Consider the following 19,506-nt stretch of genomic DNA (forward strand, 5'->3'; position numbering starts at 1 on the left):
TGCAGGACTGGTCCCCAAACTATGAAACAACCTACCCTAAAATGGGCCACACCTTGCAGACCTTTAAATCCTGTCTTAAAACACAAACCTTTACTCTTTGGTTTTAACTTGGAATGAGAATTGTGCAGTCTCTGTCTTTTACGGTTTTATTAACGTGTTCTATCTGGATTTATTGTGTTTATTTTATTATCTTTTATTTCAGCATTGGTGCAGCACTCAAGGACTCTCCTATTTTTAAAGATGTGCACTACAAAGTGAGCTGAATGGCAGGATTCACCATTTTTTACCTTTATGTCTCAGCTCGGTGTACGACGGTCACGAACATGGCCTCTTCATGGACAAGCTGGATGCGCGGATCAGGAACCATGACAGGGAAATTGAGAAAATGTGCAACCATCACTTCCAGGGGTTTGTGGACTCCATAACAGAGCTGCTTAAAGTACGAGGGGAGGCACAGAAACTGAAGGTAAAAAAGGATGTTAAATGGTGCAACAGGACTTGATTCTGGTAACATTACTGTTAGTTAAACTCCCCCCCCCCCCCCTCCTCTCAGAGTCAGGTAATAGACACCAACAGACATCTTCAGGATGATGGCAAAGATGTAAGTCAAACACTAACCCTTGTTTTTTCTGTTAGAATTGAACTCAGGATGTTTTCACACTAACTTTAATGTTCCAGCTCATCGGCTCTATGGAGGAGCTACAGCAGTGTCGGGTGCAGCAGAGAAACATCGCAAGCACCATAGACAAACTGACCCACTGCCTCCCAGGTAATGCTGTGGAACGGGTGTGAAGTACTCAGATTAGAGTTTTGGCAACATAATCGGTTGATGCATTTGACTTTTAAAACAGATTTTTACTGTGATGTTAAAATTTCTCTGTTGTTGTCTTTGCTTGCCAGTCCTGGAGATGTACAGCAGACTTCAAGAACAGATGAGAGCCAAAAGGTACCATACAAATTCTGCGTTTAACACAAGTTTGTAGGAAATAGTCGAGATCAGCCATTGCAGAATAACAGGAATATGCCGCGTTCAGCCACTGGGTGGCGCCAAAGCGTTTGGAATGAAACGCGTTTCACCTCCCTCACTGTCTTTCTCTTTAGCCACTGCCCTCGGCCTGACCTGTAGACAGAAGTCTGGCTGGTCGTAAATTTGTCGTTTGTTTGTGTGTTTTTCTGCTTCTCTCTGTCCTGCGGTTGCTTGGCTCAAGGAGAGCAGGGAAAGGTCAGCCAAAAGCGACTGCTCCTAGAGAGGGAAAGTGTGTCCATGTGAGAGAAAGAGAAGCATTGGCATGACGAGGTTGGGGAATACTGTACTGCCAGTCATCCCCGAGTCGTATCTGAATGGACTTTTCTTGCACGTGTGTTTGTGTGTACTTGTGATGGAGTTTACCTTTGCCAGTTTCCATTTACACTTCGTCACAGACACGTTTTTTGTGAGTGTGATGGCATTTCTAGGGATCATTTTCCCCCATTTTTCCATACATTTAAGAGACTATGTGTATCTTAGGTACTACCCAGCGCTGCGCACGCTGGAACAGCTAGAGCGGACTTGTCTTCCCAAAGCTGGCCAGTACCGATTCTGCTCCATCATGTCCGAAAACATTCCCAAACTGAGGACACAGATCCGGGACACGGCCATGACGCAGTTGAGGGACTTCCTGGAGAGCATCCGAAAACACTCGGACAAGATCGGAGAGACGGCCATCAAACAGGTACAAGAGAGTTAACGCTGGTGCTCTTAGCGTGCTTCATTTTTGTCTTACATTGAGATTTAGTTGCCGTGTGCCCAGACTGCAGACGCTCGGGCTTTTACGCTGCTAGTAAAGAAGCTTGCTGTCGTTGCAGGGATGCTCATGAATATGCATAAAGACACACACCCTGCTTTTCAACACTTGCCTAATATTGGTTCTTCTTGTAAAGTCAAGTTTTACCAATTTCTTCTTGATGAAAGGATCAATAAAATACTAAAATGACTAAAATACATTTGAAACAATTTCCATTTAATTAAAGAGAATCCTGTAAAGGTAACCTTGTCCTAGAATCAAAATTTATAGCTGTAGCAGATTTATTTTCAAACTCTTTTTTTTCTTTCCGTCAATTCAGAGGGGGAACAACTTTCCAGATACTTCAGCAAGGTCATTTCTGTGTTTCCCAGCATCGCTTTTGTTTATGGAAAATACATCTGTGGCCTAAATAGCTGATGTGCACGCTTCATGTGAAGTGAACCTTTTCACATTTATTGAAATAAGCTGTGAAAATGTGACAGATTTTCTCAAAAATGTTTTGTGTATTTCACTTTTGTCCCAGTCAAAGACTTTTGAGTGTTTGTTAGAGGTTTACAGCTCAGTATTGCCATTACTGCGAGCTCAGTCGTTTTTGGTGTCACTTCTGTCCTCTAGAGGGCACCAGAGGACCATAATTCAATCATTTCTAGACTACTTGATTTTGCTTTTTAGAAACTTAGAAAATTCAAATACTTCCTTCGGAGTTACAAAAGGGATCGCTGATCCAAATATGAATATGATTCATTCAACAGCTGCTACAGTTATGACACTAAATAGCATTAAAGCAAGAATTTCTGTCCCATTGGGTTTTCCAATCTTTCAAATGGGGAAATTGTGTCTAGGATTGGTAATTCACGGTTATGTTTGAAGCCAAAGTGCAGCCGATCATTTGTGATCGACACAAAACCTTAGCCCAAAAAAACACAAAGAAGGTTTGAACTGTCTAAATTTATTTTGGAGGTTGGAGAAACAAGGCCTAAACCTTTGTTTGCATCACTCAGGAGTGGAACAGCTTCTTGATAAATACTAAAATAAAAGATGCACTGTTTTCAACCTCGGTTCCACAACATGCTGTAATTGTTATTAGGAAAGAAAAAAGGAGGCAGTGCTTCTCCAGCTCCTCAGGCAAACACATTGAACTCTTTATTGACCCTTAGTTGGAGGGCTGTTGGACCACAATTTAAGAATCACTGGCATAGAATATCCAGCTGCAGTCACTAAAGAAGCTAACCGCTAACTCCTCCAACCACTAATTACAAGGGAGATTATGGAAACCCTCAAGGTTTCACTGGTCCCGATACAGGGATTATGTTGTTGTATCATCTTTGTCTCGGAGCATTCACACTTGATCAGGTTTGTCTGCTTTCCTTTGTCCCTCTTTTGCCATCTTCTTTCCTTTGCATGATTTTTTTCTTTTCTTCTCGACCCCATCGCTGCATCTCTTGCCCTCTCAGACAGCCCGTCTCGCTGCTGCGCTCTGTTCCAAATTAGCTCCCACTCTGTACCCGGTCATCATTATGGTTCTCTAGGCTGAGGATGTGAAAATAAATAGATCTGGGGAAAGTGGAAGGGATAAAGGGAGGAGACGAAGGAGAGCACGGTGGCTTACAATGGACCTATTGTCTACTGCCAGAGTCTGCCGAGAAGGAGAAGTGGAAACCTTCATGAGGACAGTGACGATAAGGAAAGATAGGGAGTTTGGAAAGATGTTTTAAATTATTGAGACAAATTTAGGATGGAAATGGAGAGAGAGAATGGAAGAGTAGTGAAGAAGCATACAGGACAGGCAGAAGGAAGGAAAGGAAAGGAGGGTAGAAAGAAGTGGTGAGGGGGTCAAAACGAGGGCCGTGAGGGGGTCACGAATCTGAAGCGTTCATGTACTTAACTTGGTTGTGTCCTCCGTAAGAACAACAAACAAGTTATGACTTTTTAAAATGCATCTTTGTTTCCTCAATAATTGGAGCAGGTTTCCTGCTGTCACGCCCAAAATGAGCGTGGACATGAAATGGACGCGCTCAGAGCAGCGGGACAAGATGCCGAAAAACCATCCGAAAATGGATTAAGGATCTCTTTAATCAGCCCGGCCTGTCGTTTGTTTACCTTCCTCTCCTGCACTCTTTCCACGCGCACTTCTTTGCCTCTGTCTGTCCGTCCATCGTCCCGCCCTCGCTCCTGTTTTATTTAGCAGAGTTCAACCCCAGCTTCTGCCGTGTCGTTGGTAGTTTGACACACACGGACTGAACACACTCTAATGGGAAACAGATTTTTTGGCTCTGTGAAGTAGAAGAAGATTGATTACCTGTATCTAGTTACTGTACACACACACACACACACACACACAGCCCTGTGTGCATGTTGCAGGGATGTTGGAGGGCACTGGCTGTTGTATAGACTTGTCAGAGAGAAAATGGCCATTGTGTCATTGAATGTTGGTTTTTTGGTTCATAGTTATATTATCAGCACAGGCTCGGTGAAAGCGATCCAAAGATCGTAGAAGATCGTAACCCATCGACGCGTTCAGAGTGTACAATTATGTCAAATTGTGTAAAGGAAACTTTGGGCTGCACTCGATGCAGTTCTAAAAAGCGCCCAGCGGCGGTGGTTTGTTCGAACCTTAAATCTATTTTCCAACTCTTCCCTATTTTTGCAACGGCTTGTCTCTTTCCCATTGTGAAGCACAAAACCGCCCGTCAACAAGGGGATCGCTTCCACTCGCAATTTTCGCCTGTTGCGACACGCAGGCCAAAAATACAGACAGGAGCCGGCGAAAGGCTTCCAGCGAGGCCCCGCCGTGGGTGTTTATGTCGGCCGTTCCTGTGGCGTCACCGCAGCTTTACGTCAGGTTAGTTTGAAAATATTTCCAGTCCATTTGCACTAAATGAAGTACGGCGATTCTAGTGACGATCTTTGGCCCTTTTCCCTTTTTTTTGTGTTTGTTATCATCCTATATGACCCGTTTTTCACGTGCGTGCGTGTGTGTGTGGGCATTAGATCAAAGATGGCATTGTGTTTTCCAGCATTACTGGCATTGTGTGCTGTTGGGTATGTGCATACGCCCTCTACGAACACCAGTTTTTCTCATTATCGTTGCCATCAGTCGTCTCCAATCGACTATTTTTTGACATCCTTGTCGACAGATTTGGTCCCACGGGGAAATCTACGTGCCGGCGCCGGCGATTTCAGGAAACCTTCAAAGGGACCTGAGGCGGTTTTGGGCGTGGATGGAAAGATGCACTCAGCTTGGATCTATGAAAGTTCCCTTAATAAAAAGCTCTCCCGTCGCCAGCGTTTTAGCGACCGAGCTCGGTCGGACCGCAGGAAAAGCCTTCGGCGTTCGGCGAATCTTTGGCGTGCGGAGATATCGGCAAATCTCAACCACAGATACTTTCCCATGACAGCGGTGTCCATTATCACGTCTGTTTTCATCATGTATTGGATACTTCCTGTCTGATTCTTTTTATTTTTAGTATTCCTGTGTGCGGCGGGAGCTGAATGCATCATTTCCCACGATGCTTTTCCCCCCATATACCGAAGTTACGTAGAAACCCTGCGGGTGGGATGTCACGAAGCTCTGCATTGTTTAGTCTGAAATGATCCCATATGGACTATTTTTCTTTTTATGCTAGCTCGTTTCAGGAAACAAAATAAGTAACAATAACAGTTTTACTCCTCTACTCTTCCGCTCATCATGGCATTCATAAGGATTCGCCTGGCGTGTTATTTACTTTTTTGGGGTTTGAGACTTCATCCTTCCTGTTCTTCCCTTCCTGTCTCGCCTCTGGTGTCCTTTCAGACGTTACGGTTAATCGCATTTATCATCTTTAGCTGCGTCCACGGCGCCAAGAAGTGGCAGGTTTCACGCACAGTTTTAGCCGATAACCTCACTGCATCATCAGCGGAAGTGTGGAGGGATACGTGCCATCGATGTTTATGCCGTTCCACATCTGCATTGAGGGACAGTTCTCATTTTCCACGCGTCCCTCTGTTACCGCTTTGACGCCATGGCAACCTGATGGTCTTTCTGTCTGTCTTTCAGGCCCAGTTGCAACGCTCGCTTGACAATTCCGTCTCCGCTCAACCCCGACCCCTGATTGGACGACGCAGTCGCAAAGAGGCGCGGATTGGTGGGAGACGTTCGGCGGCGTCAGGACAGGATCCTGGGATGGAGGACGAAGAGGAAGATGAAGTGAGAAATCTGCAGTCACAAATATTAAAGTGGCAAAGCTACTGTAACCTTTTCTGTTTTAGTTCCTCTCAGATGAATTTTAGCAAACAGATGCAGGAGAACATGAAGCCCAAATCAATTCGACTTTGCTTTTAATTTTTAATTATTTAGTGCTACTTTCTCCTTCATGCTTCACACTCTTTCCTTCTTTCTTTATTTGCTTAGTTTCTTAACTTTGCTTTGGCAAAACAAACCTTATTTAGAGAGATAATTAGAGCTTGGCAGATTTTGGAAGGTTGTGAAATATAGAGATGCAGCTTGTTGTGACTAAAATGTGGTTTTTAAGGTTTCCCAAAACCAGCATGCATCTACCTGTGTGAACTGAGGTTGATTTGACAAAAATGAGTTTGAATTGTTCACCAGCTTCAAGATCTTTTAGCTCTTTCAATGACTATATCAGACAGGATAGGTGGTGCCTGAACATGAGGTGCACGGCAGGAAATTCACCAGGAACACGCTTGCAGACTGTTCAAAAGCAGAATTTTAAGACTTTCTGTCATTGCTACAAATGAACACAAAGCCTTTTGGCAGTAAACGTTTGGAGTCGTTCCTCTGGGGATCCGACGTCTTTCTTGTCGCAGCTCTTGTTGTTTCACACTCAAGGAAAAGGCAAATACAATGAAGAGAATAGGGATGAACTTGTAACCCCTCTGCTGCTATTCTGTTTTTAAGGTCTCTGTCGTTCCCTTGGCTTATTTATGTCCTGTAAACTTGACTCAACCCTCTTCAACGGAAGACCTTGACTTGAACAAAGGCCTGACCCCCGCGACCATCGACGTTATTATCGCATTGGCGCCAATGGCTGGCATCGCCGCCTCACGCCATCCCTGCCATGTCTCTTCCTTTCCTCTCCTCATTTACAGTCCTTTGTGCTTCTGCATCCTCTTTGCTCCCCCCCCCCCACCACTTTAGACATTTGTGCATCTTTGACACTTTTCCATCATGATTTATTTCCATTCTATATGAAAAAGGAGTCTGACGGAGATTTCTCACCTCACTATTCAATTTTAAGGAGAAATCCAGATTTTACAGTCTTACTGAAAACCCCATCTCTGATTTTTTCACTTGGTTTTCAAGCAAACATAAAACACAGACCTTGTTTTGCTTCACTGCAGGTCCCAGGTGCTCCTGATTTGGTCGATTTCTCTCCAGTTTACCGCTGTCTGCACATCTATACTGTGCTGGTGAGTCACTATTATTAAAAATTTTAGTCTGATTAGTGTTTATTCCTTTTTTTCCCCCAATAAATTGATCTGTAGCCACTCCAGCACATGTAGATAAGGTAATAAACTAACTCTCACTCTAATTTATATTGGTTTAAACCACCTTCAATATTTTTACCCTGACTTTGACCGTTTAAAATGTGGTGAATCGGTCTTTTGTGATGAAGACGGCACATAATGGTCAAAAGGTTGAGTGGACATAGATGTTTTAGAGATTGGACGAGGAGCTGAGACATGCAGGACGCTCATATTAGAGCTCTTTGTCCTCTGCATCACGATGAGCCAGCAAAGGTGGTTCGAGCAGAGGTTCAAAGCGTCTCCTCGATGGCCCATTGTGCATGTGTTCTGGGCATGTCTAACGTGGAGAAGACCCTTGGGCTGACCCAGTACATGCTGGAGGAATGCCATTTCCCATCTCGCTCCGAGGCAGTGTTCTCCCAGACGAGCTGGAGGAAGCGGCTGGCTTGTGGGACTAGACTGGGCTTCCTCCATAAAATTGCTATTCCCGCTACAAGACTGTAGATTCTTGTTTCATTAAAGAATTGGATTGTTTTCTGAAATGTATTCCCAATGCACTTCAATTTATGCTTCCGTGAGTAAAATCTCCTTTTAACAGTATTTGTCTTGAGCACCCTCAGAAGATCAATGGACTTTCCACCTTAGAGTGACCTCAAACGTTGAGCAGCTGGGCTATAGCACTGTTATAGGGAAAGCCAGGGCTTTACCTTGGTATGTTTTCTAATCTCTGATGACATTTCATGGTCGTTTTATGATCGAGACCAGTAAATTTACTCCGTATAGCTGGAGATCGGGCAAGGTTGACAGTCATCTCATGGTATACATTATATGGCCATTATGAACTAGCCCTGAAGCAGGTTTGTGAACGGAGCAATATGTTGCAGTAAGATGAGGCCTCTGGATTAAGCCTGGCTGGACTCCAACCAGAATGCTGCAGCATGGGGGTTTAGTGTGTGTCTCATCTCATTTCTAGCGAAGGCGACACGGGTGGAGGTGTTGACTGGGCCGTGACTGGCTGAGTAGCACATTCGAGGTCTGTGTGCACTAACAGGCTTGTTCGTTCTGTGACCGGGCCAACGTGGCCAGAGGGCTGGCTGTTTTTGTTGAGTTAGTGTGTGTGTCTGGAGGGGGGGCTCTCTGGCAGAGGTACAGGAAGTGCATGAACTTTGACAGGAAGGAGAAAATGAACAGGCAGAAAAAAAAAAGAGATGGGGGAGTAAAAATGGAGAGTGAGGTTATCAAAAGGATAAAAAGGGGCAACGAAGGTACGATGAAAGAAGAGGTCGAAAGAGTTGAAAGGAATTGGAACGGAAAAACGAAGGGAGAACAATTGGAAAATAGGTTTTATGAATCCTTTGTTTTGGGTGTTTTTTAACTTTGAGGAACTTTTACTGGTCTGCAGTTGTTTTTTGCTCACAACCACTTCAAGGAGTCCCATGGAGTTCAAGTAAACAAGCAAAAGCTGGTTTACATTCAGTCTTACTTCAGTTTTATTTTTCTGTAAACCTTTGCAAAGCCAATCATTAAGTACATCATACATTTTTAAAAGTAAATAACTTTATCCAGCATTCACGTGTGTCCCCTTTTATACATTTATAGTTATCTTATTGGAGCTGTATTTATGCTTCTTATGAAAACCAAACATTTCCTGTTGACACTGTTTCACATTAAAACATTCTACACACTGGCCTTTTTGTGAGGCGACCACTGGAAACGATGTGTGTTTGGTTGCTGACCACAATTGGTTATCGGTCAAGCGTGACAGCTACAAGACATGACAATTCTGTGCACTGGTTTTTTTATTTTTTTGACCAGCGTTTCAATCAAATCCCACTTGATCCACAAGTTGCCTTCTGTTCTTTATTACTGCTGGAGAAAATCCGACCACAACTCAGCCCAAACGGAGAAATTAAACTAACTTACCCGCAAACCATTTTCTGTCCAGTTGAAAAGCACTATATATGCTCTGGGTTCAACATTTTTGTATATTAGTTGTATGTTGAAGGTAGAATCAGGTGGGGAAAAATATCCTGGTCCAGCTTTTCCTTATGTTCACAATTATGGTAAAAAGAGTAAAGTGTGTTATCGAACTGAGGGGGGAAAGATGGAATGAAAGTGGCACATTAAAGGGAAAAGACAGGAAGAAGAGTGAAGAAAAGAACAAGTATGAGCAAGCAATGGTAATCCAAGAGGAGCAAGGGTTAAAGGTCATGGCAGCAGCCTTTACAGGAAGGAGAAGAGAGAGGGAGAACCAGCCACGATACGATAAAGAGTGGGATAGGGCAAAGGTCAGTGTGAGGTTAAAAGGGGCAAAAACAGGAAGATGCAGGTTCAGACATCAGAGAGTGGCAGATAAGGGGGGGGGGGGGTGACGGCAGCTGTACAGGGGGTGGAAGAGCAGGACCAAAGGAGGGAATGATGGAGAAGGGGAAAGCAGCATGTTCTGCCTCAGGAAGGTGTTGAAAGGTCTGACCTCTTCACCTGTAAGGTCACTTGTTCTCTAATACACACACACACACACAGTTTGTAAAATGAGAATGACTTGTGCACATATAACTTTCATTTATTTTTCTAGTAAGACTGGATGTGTCGTGTGGATTTTTCTTCCATCCATTCTCTACTTTTTTCCATCTTTTTCCTGTACCGAAAGCGCACAATTTTCCAGCCCTGGTCGAGCACCTCCGTACTCGAACAATCCCCCTTTGTTGCACTTGCACATGTAGCGCGTGTTGACTTGTGATCAACGTAAACACAGGCCACAAGTCCAACACGCCGAGGAAAGGGGTAACAGCTGGTCCATCACACTGGTCCAACTGGGAGTTCTGAGCTGCACCAGAGCCGGGCAGCTGGAACGCATATGGCTTTGCTAGCCAACATATTTTACATTTTTGTGGAAGAGTTGAGTCTTTTCCCTTTGAGGTGAAGTGAATTCACACTAAAGTTATGCAGTGTTATGTTTTTCCATCAGTTCGCATTTTCCAATTGGTTGGTTAATCTGTGGTATGTCGAGGTAGCTGGAATAGATTGCCATTAAATAAAGAGGACATTAATAGGCTAAAGAAAAAGGTTTCAAATTTCAAATGTTCCACATAAAAGAACGGACATCATGTTATTCACACCTGGGTTTACAGTCCACCGTGTGCAACGTATCAAAGCATTTAAGTCATTTTCTTTGCCCCTGGATGTGAATTTTTTTTCTCCCTTTCTTAAATTTCACATCACATGGCACTACAACACACACACGCGCGCACGCACGCACCGCTGCCCCGTGTTTCACCGATCTGGGGGCAAACAAGCATTATATAACGAGTTCATGGCCGGTTGATGGCGCTTGCTTGTTGAAAACACATTGTTCATCTGCGAATCTAAAGGGGAATTAAAACAGTTTGGTTGCCTCCTAACATCACCCGAACACATTCAAAGAACCCGGTTCAGCTGTTGATCTGTTGTGATATTTTCCTTCCACTGCCTTCAGGCTGTGTATAGAACGTTGATAGGTATGTTTGACTGCATGGTGGATGTTTTTGTTTTTTTTCTTTTATTCCTTATAAACAAAACTAACGTCACCCTCTATTTTTATTCCTCTTATCTCACTACATCCTGTGATAATGATGGCAGGGACTGGCCACCACCAGCCTGTAGATAACTGGGCTGCTGGGTAAAGGCTTGGATGCTGTTATCTGTCTAGTCCTCAGTTATCGTCTGAGTCTAAGAGATTCTGCGTCCTGGTTTCCACCATAGATAGACCACACATTTCTTCTCCACTGACAAAAAGGAAGGGAACGGGGAGAAGTTCTGTGTAATGGAAGAGAGATAGGAGGCAGCCGAGTTTAGGGAGCTGCTCTTGTCTTTGCGTGTGGGCTCTTTTTTGGTTTGATGTCAGACAAGAGACGCCAAACAAAACTGAACAGCAACCAGCGCTCATCATGAAACACAGATGCTGTATCTCTTGCTCAATTTCACGTGCAACTTTTTTGCTACCTCAGCCATTTTCTGGTCTTAAAGTTTGGATTTTTATGTTAATAACTTCATTTTCCACTAGAATAAGCGACAGGGAACCGCCTGAAATATTTGGCAGCATGTACGTGTGCTGTCAGTGACTCACATGAGCTTCACGTCTTTGGACCACCTGCTGCGTCCAGTTCAATTATGATATATAATCTTAGTTTCCCTTCAATTCAATGTGTCAGTTTTTCTTCTTGTAAATGGAGGCACTTTGAGCAAATTTTCAGTTGGCAAAGTCTGCCAGTAAAGCAAACGGCCGTGGATATAAATGAATAAAGGGAGCGTAAATGCGGTGAGGGGGTTTCAGAAACCCCCGCGCTCTATCATTTTTCACATATGTTTTCTTTTCTTGCCCATTTGGAATGTGAAAATACCTGCAGTCGGTTTACAAATGGGTTTTGCCAGCTTTACGTCACCACTCCAAACTTTATCCATCCACCCATCTGTCCTTCTGTCGGTCCATCCATCCAAACCTATAATTTGTCTTTTAGGGTTTGCGTGATGTGTTTGAGAACTACTACAGAAAGCAGAGGAGGAAACAGGCTCGCCTTGTGCTGCAACCCCACTCTAACATGGTATGACCCCGCACCCTCACTTTTATATATTCGATGAGGCTGCCGCACCGCTAACTGCACCTCCCCCCTCCCTGAACCCATCACGTGCACATGTGCAATCCTTAATCAACCATTTATTAGGCTGAGAAAAGGTAGGTCTTTTAACTACAAACAAAAGCAACAGTAAACGGTTGTTTTGTAGTTTTGATCGTGTAAAAGTTTATATTGTTTAACGCCTGTTTTCATGTTTCAGCATGAAACCCTGGAGGGATATAGGCGGTACTTCAATCAGATTGTTGGGTAAGACACCAAAATGATATGATCTTTTGTTCTATAATCCTTTTGAATGCCAGCGATCGGTTCAGTATCATGGTACTTTGGCTAAAGACTGATCTACCAGTCTTTACATCTCCTCTCAGCTCCAGTCTAATACTTCATCTCCTGTTTAAGTCATTTCATCCTCTCCTCACTATTGAAGTAACCATCCAATAATTGTTAAAGCTGTGTTTCTTGGCAAAAGATTCACTGAGTGAGCAAAAGCCTTATTTTAAAACAAACATTTAAAAAGACCCCATACACCTGAACTTAGGGTGCGTCTGACTAGTTGACTTGCTTTAATCCATCCTTCAACTCTTCTTCAAGCCTTTCCATTCGCACCCGCCTGCCCCCACTTGTCTTTTTCCTCTCATCCAACACCCCATCCTGGTCTTTCTCTCTCTGCCTCATATATGCAAACTGATAGAGTGAATGTGATTGGTGGTTGGCTCATTGCTATTTTTCCTTCTGCCTGAGAACACTGCATTTGCTTTGCCTGCAAGTCAGACATCCCTTTGTCCATTCGCCTGCTTTTTTTTCCTTGCACCATCCATCCATAAATGTCAGCGAGATTCTACATGGCAGAAGTTTGATTTGAACCTGTTTCAGTCGTCCTTTTTTTTCTATGCTTGGTTTAGTGTTTCATTTCAGTAAAAGCAGAAGTGGTAGAAAATAATGTATCTGGAAAGAGTCGAGTCTATCAAAAATTCCATCACAGCTTATTTACACTCCTTGATAATGACAAAAAGAAAACTAACCGCGCACAGCCGTGCCACAGAGACGACCACAGTGCGGCTTATTGCGGTCTGGCAAGTCTCAGTGGGCACTGGTTTGAGTGAGATGTGTTGTCAGGAGACATAAACCAAAGTCACTTTGCAGGCAATTTGATCCGTTATACAGTCAAGAGTGCAGCACTACACGAGTTTCAGGTCCATTGCTGAGACATCAACAGCTTTTTAATGCTTGGGTGGGTGAATGCCCAGCTGTCATGGGTACTTGTAAATGATTTTTGAACAGGATAGCCATGGCTGTTGGTTTGGAAAAGCTGTCAGAATCCAAAAGGCTGTGCAGCTGAATTCCCTGGGTTCTGGTGTATTGATTGAAGAGCTGTTTTGGGGGTGGTAGTGGTCATTAAAACTCTTGATTTGGGTATGTTTATGACTTGTTTTTCTCTTAATGTAGTTTCTTCGTTGTGGAGGATCATGTCCTTCACACCACACAGGGTTTGGTCAACAGGGCGTACGTGGAGGAGCTTTGGGAGTTGGCACTGTCCAAAATCATCGCCGCCTTAAGGACTCACTCGGTATGGCCCCACTTCCTGACTATATGATACGTGTATGTGGAATAGTGAATAAAGAACAAGAATGACACATGACTCTGTCTGCAGTCGTACTGTGACAACCCTGACCTGGTGTTAGATCTCAAGAATCTCATTGTCCTTTTTGCCGACACACTACAGGTATGTTTTAAAGTGATTAATGCTCCAATTTGAGTTTAATTTTGAATGAGCTCGTGAGATTGATGCCAGACTCCACCAGAGCCTGTTTTTAGCTTGAATCGAATGTGTAATCTTCTCAAGCCTTGTCTAATTTAGCCTCTTTGGAAATGCTTGTTAATCATCTGATGTCACTGTCTCTTTCTTCTGTTTATTCACCGTTTAATATGAGTGAGGTTGATGAGAATAATAGGGAAATTGAGGGGATGTGGGTAAAAACTGGGCCAGAGAAACATTTGTAGCTAAGTGATGGAATGAAGGAAGAGATGTGCATTTCTCCACATTTATGACATAATGAGGTGTAATTGATTTCTCTCTCAGGCAAACCTAATAAAACATCTTACAGAGGCAAAATAAATAAAGAAAAAGGAAGAATCTATGTTTCTGTCATTATCCTCAGCTACAACTAAGCTTGTCCTCCTTGAAGCGGAACACTGACCAATATTCCGCCTGTCCCTCTTTCACAGGGTTATGGCTTTCCGGTGTCCCAGTTGTTTGACATGCTGCTGGAGATGAGGGAGCAATATGGCGAAATCCTGCTGAAGAGATGGAATATCACCTTCAGGTAGATTCTGAGGTTCATGTAGCAAGCTGACACGAGTCCCCCTGTGTACCTGCGTGCGTGTTTCCACGTCCAACGAGGGCACAATGCACGCTGCACTGACCTTCACCTCTTTAGTCATAGGGGTGCACCATGTTTTGGGACCACTGCACGCGCACACACACACACACACACACACACACACACACACACACACACACACACACACAAATGCTCATGTTAGGTTGTGGGAAACTTCCTCATCCTGGTTTTGAAGTTTTACAACCAGCCAGAGAGAGGAAGTCTTTTAAAGCAGACGTCCGGAACATTCTTTACCCTTCAGAATGGGTAGTACCCTTTAAAGATTGAGTTCATTTATATCTGTGTGTGTGTGCGTATGTGTGTGTGTTTTTGTGTGTTTGGTCTTAGATGCCATTGTTTCTCCATCACTTTTGTCCAATGACACCAGTGGGACTGGGAGTGAGAATGAACAAATAAACACACACTCCCTTTTTCTCACACACACTTATAGACGTACACAAACACACACTAGGGAAGCCACAGGAATGTTGTGTTGTATTGTTGGAGAGGGAGCACTCTCCGGTTCACGGCCTCTCCATGGAACATTGGAACGTCCGAACTCTGGAGTGCCAGCAAGAGAGGGGGTGGTGCAATAAGGGAGGTTGTTAAGAAAACCTCACGAATAAGAATGACCCCCAATGGGTGTCTGTGTGTGTGTGTGTGTGTGTGTGTGTGTGCGTGCATGTGAGGACAGAGAGGGTGAGTGAGAATGTGTTGTTTATATCTGTCAACCTCTTAGGAAGTTGTTTACCTGATTTTGCTTTTGGTTCTTTCCGTTCTGTAGGCAGGTGCTGGACCAGGACAACTACAGTCCAATACCGGTCTCAACGGAGCAAGAGTACAGACACTATACTTCCCAGTTTCCCCTTCAAGACCCCGAATTGGAAAAGGTAGCCTGTCAGAGAGAGGTTAAAAGAACTCTGAGGCTGCTATAGAGGAGGCTGATATTTCTCCTTCTGCACTAACTGATGCAGTATTTCAGCCCTTTATGTTTTATCAATAAATCACTATGTCTTGCTTGATGGGTGACTGGTGTGTTTTGAATAAAAAGCTGATTTTCTTCTTTTCCCTTTAGCTTCCCTTCCCCAAGAAGCTTCCCTTCTCTGAGTTTGTGCCAAAAGTCTACTGCCAACTCAAAGAGTTCATCTACGCTTGTCTGAAATACTCTGAAGACCTACACCTCAGGTACACCTGCACCCAGACTCTCTGCTTTTGGTTTTAACCTTCTTATTCAAGTTCACGCTCAGTGAGTATTGAAATTCCAAACATTCTGGAGTAGTGGTTGCTACGTGTTGTCATATCCCTGCTCCCCAATCACTGATTTTCTGCCATTTTTCCTTTTAAGTTTTCATCACTCATGCAAACAAACAAACAGACTTTCCCTGGCTGATTCTTTCCAGTCTGACAAGGGGCCTTTGTCTCATTACAACTGGCACACACAGGCAAACGCAACACTACAATACGGCAATCAAGGCCGGTTTCTGTTCCATATACCGTTGAGGTTAAACGACCTTATTAAAGTTTGTGTGTTTATCTGCGTATGTATTGGTTACGGTTGATGGAAGAATTAACTAATACAATGCAGCTACTCTTCTCAAGGAGAGATGAGCAATCAGGAAATGACTTCCGCTGTCCAGAAGGATTCCATTGAGCTTCGATTCAGCCAGACTCACACACACACAAGCCACGCACGCATGTGTGTTTATGTCTGTATAGTATAGTTACTGCGCACATATATATGTATACACACATGTATGTGTATATGCATATACTGTATATAGGCTCTTCACATTTAAAGTTTTAACATCCATTCTTCGACAGGTTTGCATTTTAAATATCAGTTTCCCTTTGAACTCGTTTTTACATCTGTATTTGTGTTGATATGGACACGTGTATGTGGATTAGTGTGTTGATTCTCTGTGGGGGCTGGGAACCAGGAAGGTACCATTGATCCGTGACGGGCGGAAAAAAAGGGGAAGGAGACGGGAGGAGGAGTGATTGAAAAAGAGCTCTTCTAATCAAAGGGCAGGCATTGGCAAAATAGACAACAAAGGGTGCAAGAAAGATGCAAACAGCCTGCGTGCATGTCTGTTTGCAGATGGGACCAGATGAAAAGATTTGACCCAGGGGAGGAAATCCTGCTTTTCCTGTGTTTAATCAAAAACTGTGATTAAAGACGAGGAGCTACCTAAGACAGACCTGCTGTTTTTATGATAAATTTCAAGCGCAGAGAATATTTAAATGGAAAAACATGCTGCTGCTTAACAATAAAAAGGGAATTAATTATAAACTGTTGCATCCAAACGGCATTTTCAAACCAGAGCCTGCCAGGTGAGGCAACAGTTTGTAAACTGCTTTTAAAACGTGTCTGCCTAAAGAAAACGCCACCTGACAGATGCTTTTCATGCTACAGTTTCTCTCCGCTGCCTTGCTGACCAGACAGCACTAATCGCCCCTCTCAATCAGAGCAATGGCTCCACGATTCGACCTGCCTTGGCTTCTAAGCGACAGCTATCTGGTTACCGCAGCGGCGCACTCCTTCCTGCTTCAAACACATGTCCGGAAGTCAGCAGAATGATGGAATAGGGCTGGTTATTGATCCCTCTGATCTCTGACCTTGACCTCTGTGGCTCTGATTGGACAAAAGGGAGAGTGGGCTTGTGTATGCGTTCCCTCTCTAAGCGTAGATCAGGTGTATTGTGCTCAACAGTCACGGGGGTGTTTCCGAGGAACTCTGTTGGAACTGGATATCAATATTGACCATCTAATTAGCTGCCAGTTCTGTGATAAGGGGTTAATTTTTTTTTCCCTTCTTAGTCTGCTGCTCCCAGTTGACACATTTATGTTGAGTGATTGTGGCATAAATGGGGATATTTAGCTTCTGGGGCATTTCTGTAGTTGCATGCAGTCAGACCTGTGTGCGTTTGGGTTCAGTGTCATCTCTGCTCTCTGCGCACACCATTTTTGTACACTCTGCACTTTTGCTTCTGCAGGATCCCCCCCCCCCCCCCCTCTGCTTTAAATTGTTGGAACATTTTTGGGATTCCTCTGCCTTTTTGGAAACAGAGTTTGGAATTCCAGCTCTAATTCTCCCTCGGGCGACACAAATTGTGCCTGTGTTGTGTGTTGAATTCCAGGCACAGACAATTTGCTGATTTGGTTGGAACGCTAGCCACAGGGTGTTGGAAGCTAACATCCATATGCACTAAAGCACAGTTGGAACTTCTGTATCTGTGTCATCATCCCGCACTAGAAAGCCACAGACAATTGATATTGATTTCACTCCATGTGACCTTTTCATGTGTATTTTACAGTAAAATCACTTAATTTAGTCATCATTTATTGTTACGCCACACATAATGTGGCCTTTTGGCCGTCTTTTAACATACTTTGCTTTGTGGAAAATTGAACACAATGAACAATTGCAGTGTTTATCTGCAATCAGGTTGACATTTGGACAAGTTAAAGAGATCATATGTGACATTTCTTTGTTCAAGACAACTTAAAGCAACGAGAGCCATGTAAGCGTTCCAGTCAGCCCCATGGGTCATACCATGCTCGTGTACTCATCTGAATTGGCTGGCGTTTTGATTTTTTCCGAATAGATTGTCAGACAGAGAACTTCACCTAAACTGTTTATATTGGCGTTGAGACACTGCAGCTTTCTTTGAGAAATGGAAGAAATCACTTCTGCATAGTCACTGGTTTTCTGCTGTTGTCTTTCTGTGTGTGTGTGCATGTGTGTGCATGTGTGTGTACAGTTCCACTGAGGTGGATGATATGATCCGCAAGTCGACAAATCTTCTGCTGACCAGAACCCTGAGCCACTGTCTGCAATACGCCATTAAGAAGAAGAATGTGGGACTGGCAGAGGTACTGTGTGTGTGTCTGTGTGTGTCTGTGTGTGTAATTAATATACAGTAGTATGAACAACTTAAGTGTGACTTGGTTGCTCGGAGTTTTTCCGCTTCGACCAAATTCACAAAACCAGACATTTCCTGTTTTTTTTCAACCTGTTGTTATTATTGCGGTTGCCATAACTCCAGTTTGGTGATACCGAGCAGTGAGTCTAATTTTCCACTTCCATGGGCTGTTTGTTTCCATGACCCTACCTGGAGAACAAAGGCTCACAAGAACAGAATGTAAACTATGGCATTCGAAAATCATCTTGATGTTTGTTTGTTTTTTTTCCAGTTTCTGAGGTGTTTATTTTTGGCCTCTTGACTGAAATAAAATGGATCAATTTAGACTTCACATACCCAAAGATGCTCATCAGCCTCTGTGTTTGTATCCAGTTGGTGCAGGTGATCATAAACACAACCCACTTGGAGCAGAGCTGTCACTACCTGGAGGAGTTCATATCAAACATTACCAATGTCCCACCGCACACAGTTAATGCTACCAAGCTGTACGGGACTTCAACCTTTAAGGTACTTCTCAGAACCTGCGTTTCTCAAATATATGTATATATATAAATACATAGGTGTGTGTGTGTGTGTGTGTGTGTGTGTGTGTGTGTATATATATTTAGATATAGATATGTATATTCCACTACTCGACCCATGCGAGTGCCGTGATCTGTCCTTTTTCAGGATGCGCGTCATTCAGCCGAGGCAGAGATTTACACCAGCCTAAATGCCAAAATTGACCAGTTTCTGCAGCTCGCCGATTATGATTGGTTGGTTTCAGCACAAGGAGACAACGCCGAAGCCAGTGACTACCTGATTGACCTGATCGCTTTTCTGAGGAGTACCTTCAGCGTTTTCACCAATCTGCCTGTAAGTCCACGCCGACACATGTGCCATACCACAGATTTGTCGCTGTCATTGTGCAGATTTGTGTACACGTTTGTTTCTGCTTGTAGCAGATCTAGTCAAGTCATTTTTAAAGGTTTAATGGCCTTTACTTAAATTAGTTTACATATTGGTCCACAAAATAAGTAATGCGTTTATGCGAAAGATCCTTTTCTCTTGAAATACAGCATGAGGGATGTTTCTGTTTCACCACAAAATACCGTAACCGGAGAGATACATATGTCGTTTCGTGTTTTTGTCTTATACGTGGTGTTTGTTTTTATCTGAAGTACGTATGTTATTCCATACATTAATGTTACTATCCCTAAAGGTGAAGGATTTTTTTAGTATAAACCATGCGCGTGCGGGGAAGAATGTAGGTTACATAAGCTCGCTCAGTGGTCTGTCTGCCTGGTAGCGTGAGGCGATGCGGGGGAAAGACAAATCGGCTTTAGTTCGTTATGTTGTATAT

At 43.6% G+C, this 19,506-nt stretch overlaps 1 protein-coding gene across 4 annotated transcripts in view; it reads left to right on the plus strand.

Moving 5' to 3' along the window:
* exoc6b (exocyst complex component 6B) overlaps positions 1-19,506 on the plus strand; it is a 45,960-nt gene that overhangs the window by 2,779 nt on the left and 23,675 nt on the right. For all 4 annotated transcript variants that reach the window (XR_008949514.1, XR_008949515.1, XM_057025875.1 and 1 more), the window contains exons 2-18: positions 301-466; positions 554-601; positions 679-769; positions 901-946; positions 1,508-1,712; positions 5,821-5,970; positions 7,125-7,193; positions 11,747-11,830; positions 12,063-12,109; positions 13,307-13,427; positions 13,512-13,583; positions 14,087-14,184; positions 15,026-15,131; positions 15,317-15,426; positions 18,003-18,114; positions 18,537-18,671; positions 18,834-19,019. Coding sequence is in view for 2 of the 4 variants with exons in the window: in XM_057025875.1 (XP_056881855.1) it covers positions 301-466; positions 554-601; positions 679-769; positions 901-946; positions 1,508-1,712; positions 5,821-5,970; positions 7,125-7,193; positions 11,747-11,830; positions 12,063-12,109; positions 13,307-13,427; positions 13,512-13,583; positions 14,087-14,184; positions 15,026-15,131; positions 15,317-15,426; positions 18,003-18,114; positions 18,537-18,671; positions 18,834-19,019 (1,846 nt within the window). In the remaining 2 variants the exon portion in view is untranslated. The remainder of the gene's footprint in view (positions 1-300; positions 467-553; positions 602-678; positions 770-900; positions 947-1,507; positions 1,713-5,820; positions 5,971-7,124; positions 7,194-11,746; positions 11,831-12,062; positions 12,110-13,306; positions 13,428-13,511; positions 13,584-14,086; positions 14,185-15,025; positions 15,132-15,316; positions 15,427-18,002; positions 18,115-18,536; positions 18,672-18,833; positions 19,020-19,506) is intronic.

The sequence above is a fragment of the Takifugu flavidus genome, chromosome 3, assembly GCF_003711565.1.
Source record: "Takifugu flavidus isolate HTHZ2018 chromosome 3, ASM371156v2, whole genome shotgun sequence".
NCBI classification, from domain to species: Eukaryota; Metazoa; Chordata; class Actinopteri; order Tetraodontiformes; family Tetraodontidae; genus Takifugu; species Takifugu flavidus.